The sequence below is a fragment of the Prunus mume genome, linkage group LG7 (assembly GCF_029339155.1).
Source record: "Prunus mume cultivar Tortuosa linkage group LG7, ASM2933915v1, whole genome shotgun sequence".
Taxonomy (NCBI): domain Eukaryota; kingdom Viridiplantae; phylum Streptophyta; class Magnoliopsida; order Rosales; family Rosaceae; genus Prunus; species Prunus mume.
The window spans coordinates 11,648,798-11,658,309 of record NC_142704.1 but is presented as its reverse complement, the minus strand read 5'-3'; the positions used below and the strand labels follow the sequence as shown (position 1 = coordinate 11,658,309).

General features: G+C 34.3%; 1 protein-coding gene across 1 annotated transcript; it reads right to left on the bottom strand.

Moving 5' to 3' along the window:
- Window positions 1-1,043: 1,043 nt before the first annotated feature.
- LOC103336619 (protein PIN-LIKES 3-like) lies at window positions 1,044-4,462 on the bottom strand. The gene is made up of 10 exons (XM_008239682.2): window positions 4,124-4,462; window positions 3,744-3,823; window positions 3,463-3,587; window positions 3,232-3,353; window positions 2,853-3,074; window positions 2,266-2,361; window positions 2,064-2,164; window positions 1,914-1,966; window positions 1,643-1,828; window positions 1,044-1,487 (listed from the first exon to the last, which is right to left on the bottom strand). Exons 1-10 carry the CDS (start codon window positions 4,256-4,258, stop codon window positions 1,357-1,359), a joined length of 1,251 nt encoding a protein of 416 aa, XP_008237904.2. The 5' UTR covers window positions 4,259-4,462; the 3' UTR covers window positions 1,044-1,356.
- Between the last annotated feature and the right edge of the window lie 5,050 nt (window positions 4,463-9,512).

Genomic DNA, 9,512 nt, shown 5'->3' with positions numbered 1-9,512 from the left:
CCACAAAGGGAAAAATGTGATACAATGTGATTGTTACTTAGCTCATTGTTTTTGTCAGGCCTTTACACTGTTAGATCCAAAGAACAAATCATTCTATTGTAGTTTCTTTATTGTAGCTCCATTGGTCGTGCATCCATTGCTAAGGAGTATAAGGAAGTATTTAAAAAAAAGAAAATATATATATACATATATATATTGAGAGCTTTTACAATTTTGACCTCTCAGGGTGAAAATTCTAGATCTACCACTGCTTACTTGACTTTAGTGTTCAAAGTATCGTGTTACTGCTTGGATTGACTTGAATTGTCTTCCGTAGTATACCGTTTTGAATTCATCGAAGTTAGAGCGATCGAGCACTCAATTGAATTCACCAAAGTTGGTGAGTTAACCCAAAATTCACTCAATTATTAATTGTGCCTTGGTAGGTTAACTCAAATATAAAATTTGTTCGAGTTTTGAATATTTTATTAGGTCTCAAAATTAAAAAGTTGTATGACATTAGCCGTTCTTTCTCCTCCACTAAATGTAAATGTCTACGGTTGCAGCAAATGTTGATCTCTCTTCCAAAACGCATTTCAGGAAGGAACTATAGAAGTACACCCCTACTTTGATGATGTGAAGTGTGAACAAGTCTTCTAGCTGATGAAACCTGATGTGCTGATCCGTGCTGGCTAACAGATGCCTGCTGTATTGAATTTGATTTGCTTTCTTCAAGAATATTTGCTGCCGTAACTTAGAATTGATGTGCAAAAGTAGTGGATTACTCAACTTCGCTTTTAATTCTAATATCTGGTCACAAGACTAAAAGTTGCCTTCGGTATATACAATTTGCAAGTAAACAAATTTTTTTTTTTTTTTTGGGTTTTCACAAATAGATGGATGTAAAATTTTGCTTCAATGGAGGATTGATGTAGTACAGGCCGTAGGTTTTAGATTAAGCACTTAAACAATAGAACATAGAAGAACATGAGAGACTGATGAGAAGAAATATAGATCTAAAAGATGAGATAAAGGGCAGAAACAGTAGAACAAAGAAGAATATCGGAGATCAAGGAGATCACGGGACGAAATCAGTGAGTTATAGGAAAAGGTTTACTCAACATACAAATCTAAAATTTTAAAAACTACATGGGGTTATTTATAGCAAACTAAACTTAGGATAAAAATCCCTTGCTTAAACAGAAATCCTAACCCAAGTAAAATAGGAAATTTTAAACTAGAAATATGGAAATATGTATAAGTAGAAGTCCTACTAGTAATTGGAAAACTAGAGAATCTAGGAAACAAACAAATAGATTAGAAAACTAATAAATTTAGGTCCTACGCGTCCTGCATCAAGGATGCTTTATAGTTGCTTCACATTCGGGCCACAAGCCACATGAAGAAGGCGGACCAAAAAGTAAGCGTTACTGAAGCAAAAACATAAGCCCACAGCATGATAACTGAACATTCCTTTTCTCCTGCTCCGAACAATTGAGCCATTATTCCTGCCACAATCAAGAATAAATTTAAATCAATCAATCCATATTGTAAGGAAAAATAACGACTATTGATTAGGAGAAATAACCAGTCACGGAGATTGTAATTTGCATTGCTAAAATTGAAAGGATCAAAAACCCACCAGAAGAGCGTACGTACGTACCTATGTTCATTGCTGGTGGGAGTGAAAACTGAAGCAGAAGAACAAACAGATACAATGGATCATAATGCACCAACCCAAATTTTAATGCACCTTTAACAACCAATATGCCTACAAGAGGCAGGGCAACATAACGAACAACAATAATGCCAACAACCAGAGATTTCTGTATCCCTGGCCCTCTCGAACCTGGAAGAACAACGTGAATTAAGTCAAAACTTAAAAATAAGTATGAGAATATATGTAACATGTGGAGCTTAATAAGTAATATTACCTGCAAGTAGGTTTCCTCCTATTATCAAAGTAAGACTTGGGATGGCTGCGTCTCTGCAATCATATGGAGAGGAGTTGAAAGACTAAATAAGTAATACACGAACAAAAGTGTTCTTGTTAACCTAAAACAGAAGAATAGTAGTAATCTAACCCCAATAAAGAAGCAGTGTCTTGAACCACCCGTAGAGGAGCGCCATCTCCTATCAATAGTTTTCGAATCGGAGGTATGAGTCCAATCACAAAACCAACCATCTATACAAGAACCAAAAAAAAGAAAGAAGCTAAGTTTGGTCAATGTGTCAATATATCACATAATTATGACGCAAAATAATTTAAGTGTTGAAAGGGCATACTGCTCCAGTAGTAGAAGGGGAAAATATTGTTTTCAGATTGAGCTTTCCAAACACCATCATAATACGTTGCTTTATTACTTTACCTAAACTTGTCATCTGCCATGACAAACAACAATCATCAGAAATTGAAAAGAAAAGGGTAAATATGTTGGAAGACAGCACATCATACATTCGAAAAAGGTTTATTTCATTAGTAGTCTAAGGGCTTGTTTGGGACTGCTTCTTTAGGAAGTACTTCTGTTCATAAGCGCTTCTAACAAAAGTGCTTTCATTATAAAAATTTAAAATTTTCATAAAAAATTAAAGTGCTTCGTGAAAAAGCACTTGGGATTGCTTCCTGAATAAGCACATAACAGGTGCTTCTCCAGGAAGTGCTTCTATGACCCATAAGCGCTTTTAAATTTTTCTGCCAAATGCTGTCAAAAGTGCTTTTAGTTATCAGAAAATGCTTTTAGCCCTTCCAAAAGCACAGTACTGGTGACATAATATGTCAAACTATATGGCAAAAGAAACACTCTTTTCATAATCAAATCTTAAATAGTTGGAAATAAAGCAAACGGTCGTGGTAACTTGATGGAGTTAGCAACCTTAGCGTGTTCTTCAGATATAGCAGTGCAGGGCAGTGCATATTGATCCGCAGCTTTGTCCTCCACTTCCTCAGATTCCTTCGAAGAAAGCGGAGGCTCAGTGCAACTTACTTGGTTTGGTGTGGAGGATCTCTCTGGAGATTGGTGGGCATTTTGGGTGCCCCTCTTTGCAGATATCCTCACAATATTATACACATAGGACCACAAATACATGGCTCCTATCTGGAGAGTAAAACCAATTAACTTAATAACTTATCTTGAGCATGTTCCCCATCCTTTCTTAATTTGAGTAATATAAAACTAGATAAAGGAATTTGAAGAAAAATCAAAATATTAGCAGCAGCAGCAGCAGCAGCAGCAGAAGAAGAAATTAATGTACCGCCATTGAAAGTGAAGCATAAGCCAATGCAAAAGTATGACAGACATCAGGAGCTCCAAATGGACTCCCTTTTTCTTTACAAACTGCTGGGACTATAATAAGGAGCATGAATCCCAAATTTCCTGTTTATATATCAACTCAGCAGAAACAAAAATTATCAGTGATCTAGACGAAAAAGAAAAAAGAAACAAAAATTATAAGGTAAATCTGTGTTTGTTTAGTAGTGTTTACCTCCAGCACAGCAACCTACGACAATGCCTCGCAGATATGCAGGAGGTCTTGTTAACTGGAGGAGTATCCATCCTAGGATCGAACCAACAATAAATGTGATGAGGATGTTCACCGGCATGAACCACCTACGCACATACAAATATATACACATTCAATCATATCAAACTTCTTTTAGAGATTTAATTCTTCCATTAGATATTAATGAACAAAGCTTGAGCAATAAATCAGCCTATAATAAACAAACTGGTGCAGTAACCATATTGATATTAATTTAAACTCACAATTTAACTATGCTTTTAGGTGTTATTGTCTGCGCAAGGTTGCTGCTCACCAGGGCAGGACTGAATACGTAAAATACAACCTGTTGATCACAAACACAAGTACGTATGTATATATACACGTATGTATGCATTTACTATATATATACGTATTTATTGTAGTAAAGTAAGCAACAGCGGATGATATATCCATCATCACTGCATCATGCAGAAAGTGTGAAACCATAGAAAATCTATTTTTGAAAGAAAGATAGAGGGTGTTCAACTTGAAGACTAAAAAGGTGATGATTTGGGAAGCCACATAATCTATAGTTTCCCTTTTTTCTTAAAGAAAAATGGATAAAGATGTTAAATGAAAATTCATGAATGAATTAAGAAGTAACCCTGTTTAAGTGCTTCCTAGCGTCTTCCCCCAAAATATTGACGCGATCAAGCGCAAGATATGAGCCAAGCACAGTGATGAAGAGAATTTTCAGTACTGGGATTAAGGCGGTGATGAAGAGCTGCAAAAGCTCCATTATCCTTGATGAATAATTATTAGCCCTTCACTTCACAACTCTGCTCTGGAACTGGAAATAATGAAGAGCTTAATTTACCTATTCTGGAAACAAATAGACAAGTGTTTTTTTTGCAACGTCCTATTTCAAATGCCAGTTTTATGAGAGGAATTGAAGAAAACATATGGTTGGTTGCAGAAACTTAACACCTGCAAAGAAGCTGCACATATTCATTGGTATTTATATGCATGAGTCGTCTGGTGTTGTTTGTCTATTCTCTTCGTGGAAGGCTTAGATAACGACACGCACTTCATGTCTCCGGTTGCTAAAGAGGGGAGAGTTTAGTGGAATCACACGTTGGAATTCAATTGCTATAAATTCTCTGATTTCTTGATATGGTAAAATTCTTGTGCAATGTGCACCCGGTAATTATTACGGAAGAAAATTTAGGACATAAAGAACGATGAAGGATAGTGCCCTAGCTAGTACACGATTGACAGTGTAGGATTAGACTAGATTAGACTTGACAGGTGCAGATCTACTATCCCCAAACTTCTTGCCCTCATGTCTCTTGTGTATTTTTTTGACATGTGTTATTCTACTTAACAGAGAATTAACTCTGTTAAGTTTTATTATTTTGCATTTAAAAAAAAAAAGAAAAAAAACACCTCCAACATTGTCCCACGAAAAAACGTGGAGGAAGAGTGATGCAGATGAAAAGGCATTAAAGTTTATGGAGTGTTTGGAAAAAAGCGTTAGTAAGCATGAATGTTTTGTTTTGACTTTTAATAAGTTCCATGTATTTGGAATAGCTAAAGCCGTAATTATTTGAATGGGGTTTAATGTATCTGGATTAATGGGTTTAATTAAGAGATATTTAGTCATATACTCATTCTTAACACTAAAATTATGAATAAATCCTACACCATTTAATTTCAATAAACAAACCCCAAAAAACCCAAAAAACTATTGAATTTAATTTTGATTAGTAAATTACTTTGATGCCCTATTGAATGTTTTGGGCTTTTTTTATGAGGTTTTGGGATTGGGTTTGTTTTAAGAAATCAATAGCAGTTTTGTAATTTAAAAGAAGTTAAAAGTTTTTGTGTTATGTTGTAAATGGGCTTTGAGTGTGTTTCTAAAGTCCATTTTATATATGATTTTTTTAAATAATTTGGCCTCTTAGAGCATCCACAATAATGCTCTTTATTTCTTAGTTAAAATTTAGCTAAAAATATAAAAAAGCTATTTTAGGAGCTCTCTAAAAAATTTCAACTCTAACCATACTCCCTAATTTGGAGAGTCATAAATACTATAACGCTTTTTTGATTGGTCCATCTCTATTAAAAAATTAAATAAAAAATAGTTAGCATTAAATAAAGGTTTGAAATACTCATTAAATAAATCAGCATTAAATTATAGGGAGCTACTAGAAGTCATTTCTCTCTCCTCAGATTTAGGAGCTACTAGAGGACTCCCTATTTTAGGAGGTGGATAGGGAGTATGGTTGGAGTTGCATTTTTACAATTCCTCCCTAAAATTTGTCTAAGGAGGTGATTTAGGAAGCCCATTGTGGATAATCTTATATTGGGTATAACTCCCTTTAATTAATTTAGGTGTTAGCACTGGCGGATCTACAGAGGCGCAAGGAGGTGCAGCTGCACCTCCCTTCGCCAGAAAAAGCTTTGGAGGTGTCTGAAAATGCCCCTCTGCTAATGCCCACAGCAGCTATGGTATGTAAGCTCTATGAGGCGCTGTCAATGGCTTATTCCTCTCGAAGAAGAAGACCCAACCCTGACTCAACTTTTGTTTTCCTCTAGGTTTTAAGTGAACGACGTCGGATTGAGATGCGTGGGTTTTTTTTAATGAAACGATGTGTTTCGTGTAGTCTGGTTTCATACAATAAAGACACCACCATTTGGTTTGTAAAATCCCCAAAACTCTGCCTTATAATTTAATTCCATATAATCTCTACCATTTTCATTCACCCAATAGAATCACTGCACTTAGCATCTATTTTAATGTTTGGAACCTTGCCACTACTAAAGTCATTTAATGAAATCACAATTTATGACCACAAAATATATATATTATTATTACTGATTTGGCTCTCTTTGTATTTTGTATGATTAATACAATAGCACATGAATAGATGATCAATTCCGATTTATTTGTTTAATTGATAATTTGATATGCATTTCAATTAGATTAATTGAAATTAATTTTTTTAGATTTTTTTTATTTAGATTAATCTTCGTTAGATTCTAAAGGTATTTGGTTGTTTAATTATTTAATTATTTTTGTGTTTTTAGTCTTTTATTTATTGCCCCTTCCCTGAAAAATTTCTAGATCCGCCACTGGGTGTTAGTTCAAAGTATTGAATGAGAGTTTAACTCTTTAAACATTTGTATGCTCAGACTTATCAAGGAGTTGTTGATAATTTGAATTGAAATTAAAGAGAGTGTTCTCTCATCTTTTGTTCATAATCTAGGTATTCTTAGAATCAACATGTTTGCTCATAATCTAGGTATTCTTAGAATCAACATGTTTGAGTGTTTTATCTTGTCTATTATGCCTAGTTCTAAGTATTCTTAGAATAAATTGGCCTTGGTGGTTCGTGTTTCGTGTTCCCAAAACCCTTGCTCGAGTGCCGCTGCATTGGAGAGGAAGAGAGAATCGGGAAGGAGTTGTTGGGTTGCGTGCTTGGGTTTTGTTTTTAATTTCTTTTTAAAGTTGGGTGGGCTTCTTTTAGTTATTGTTTTGGATTTTTTCTCCTAAAAATTCTTTCGGAAATTTCGGTGGCAGTATTATAATTTATTTGATGTTCAAGTGTTGTTTTCTTTTTGTAAATTGGGTCCGAGCTTCTTTTGATTGTTTTTTAGTTTTTTTTTTTGGTGAGTTTATGGGTTTGGCTTGTTTTAACAAATGTGGTGGCATGTTTGTAATATATAGGAAGTTCTAGACTTGTTTGTTGTTTTATAAATGGATCTTGAGTGTGTTTCTAAGGTTTGTTTTATGTAGGGTTTTGTTATAATTTAGGCTCCTACGTTGGGCCTAATAATGAAGCCTTAAAAAAAAAAACACAACGAAAAAATAAAAAACCAACCTTAAACATGTTATTCAAAAACCCATTTTAGAATGACATTATACAAAAACTCATATAAAGCCTATTTGAAGAGAGCAAAACCCAAAACTAGCCACTTGTCATTTTCTAATTAGCACTCGAGCGGGACACACGAATCCAATGCGTATCCTCGGTGAATGTGGATATATTTTCTCCTAGTTTTGGGGTCCTTTAAGTTTTCTATTCCTTGTATAATTGTATTAAAGCCCTATGACATATAAATATGCACTTTAGCGCTAGGTTTTGATAACGTGAGAAAACTAAAGCATAAAATTGGGTTTAAGCCAAGGGTGAGAGAGCATATGGGGTTCTTCATTATAACCAAAGGGGTTCTTCCATACTAGTGATTTTCTCGGGGATCACCAAGAGGACATAGGCACAACGCCGAACCTCTATAAATTCTTGTGTTCTTTGTGTGTTTGTTTACTTTTCGGTTTGTGTGTGCTTTATCTTTGCATGACTTGTGTGTAATAGTTTTGTAGTCCATCAACGATAAAGTCTTGGAGTGTTTTCGCACAACACATTTATATGTTATTGTCCGCACAAGGTTGCTGCTCACCCAGGCAGGATTGAATACGCAAAATACAACATGTTGATCGCAAACACATGTAAGTAAGTATGTAATACGTATGTATGTAAGTATGTATGTATATAGAGTATTAGTGGTGGTAAGCAACAGTAGATGACATCACTACATCATGTAGAAAGAGTGAAACCAGAGAAAATCTATTTTTATTTCAACAATGAAAGAAGACAATCTATTTTTGGAAGAAAGATTGTGTTCATGACTTGAAGAGTAAAAAGGTGATGATATCGGAAGCCACACAGTGGCTAAGTCAGGATTTCATATGTGTGGGGGCTTCTTACAAATTATTAAGAATCAAAAGTTCGAACTCACAATACATACGAAAAATAGTATATATATCATATATGTCAAGAATTATATTGCTTATTGGTTGCAGTCATAATTGTTCTCGACAAAGGGATAGACAAATACATTTTAAGCAAGAAGAATTGTAAGAGATAGACAAAGAGTAGCGATTTAGCAAATATCTTTAAAGCTTTTTCCCCCATTAAACCAAATAGAAAGAAAAAATTAAAATTTCACAAACAAAAAAAAAAACCTTTATCTTTATGCATTCATATCATACACGAAAATATGGTTTATGTAAAAATATTGACTAAGTATGAAAAATGGTTTTTCGAAATAATCATTTTCTCAAAATAATTTTTGGCGGCTTTTATTCCTTACACATCAAATAAGAAAACTTAATTTTATGGAATTTTAGTATAAAGTATATATTGACTTAATGAGCCATCATTTTTAGCATAAATCGTATTTTGCACTAAAACCGATTTTTCATATATTTGGTTTGGTGGAATTTGATTTTCTAGTATTTTTATTTGAATTCAAATATAGAGTACTTCCTTATTTACATTGTAAACTTAAGTAAATGGAGTAATATCAAAATAAATGAAAGTAAAAGGACAAAGACATTTACTTAAATGCTGAAAATAGAAATAAGGTAATCTGTACAACTAGAGTGCACCACCACCAACTGAGAAAAGAGGCAATTTGAAGCACCTCATTGTGTCTTAATAGATCTGCCACAACACTTATGGATACATACCAAAACGTAAAATATTTGAAATAATATATATATAGAAATACATAACAGTATATTACTTTTAAAATATATAAAAACTTGAGTGGGAACCCGAGACCACATTGGTCCCAGTGTGGCTCCGCCCCTGAAGCCACAGAATCTACTTTCCCTTTTTCTTAAAGAAAAATGGACAAAGATTTACATGAAAATTCATGAATGAATGAAATAAGAAGTTACAGTGTCTTAAGTGCTTCGTAGCGTCTTCCCCAAAAATATTGACGCGACCAAGCGCAAGATATGAGACAAGCGCAGTGATCAAGAACATTTTCAGTACTGGAATTGATACGGTGATGAAGAGCTGCAGAAGATTCATTATCCTTGATGAATAATTATTAGCCCTTCACTTCACCTCTCTGCTCTGCAAATATGATGATTGAATACTGACTGAGATGCTAATCATCAGTGCTTGCTGGCTGACGGATATATTCAGTATCGAATTTAATTGCTTTCTTCATGCATATTTGCAGCTGTAACTTAGGATCGA

Bases quoted from the DNA above. Each gene is read 5' to 3' on its own strand.
- LOC103336619 (XM_008239682.2), bottom strand. From the start codon at position 4,258: ATGGAGCTTTTGCAGCTCTTCATCACCGCCTTAATCCCAGTACTGAAA. The intron at 3,824-4,123 runs GTTACTTCTTAA...TGTGATCAACAG, and splicing joins CTAGGAAGCACTTAAACAGG to GTTGTATTTTACGTATTCAG. The intron at 3,075-3,231 runs GTACATTAATTT...TTTACTCTCCAG, and splicing joins ATGCTTCACTTTCAATGGCG to ATAGGAGCCATGTATTTGTG.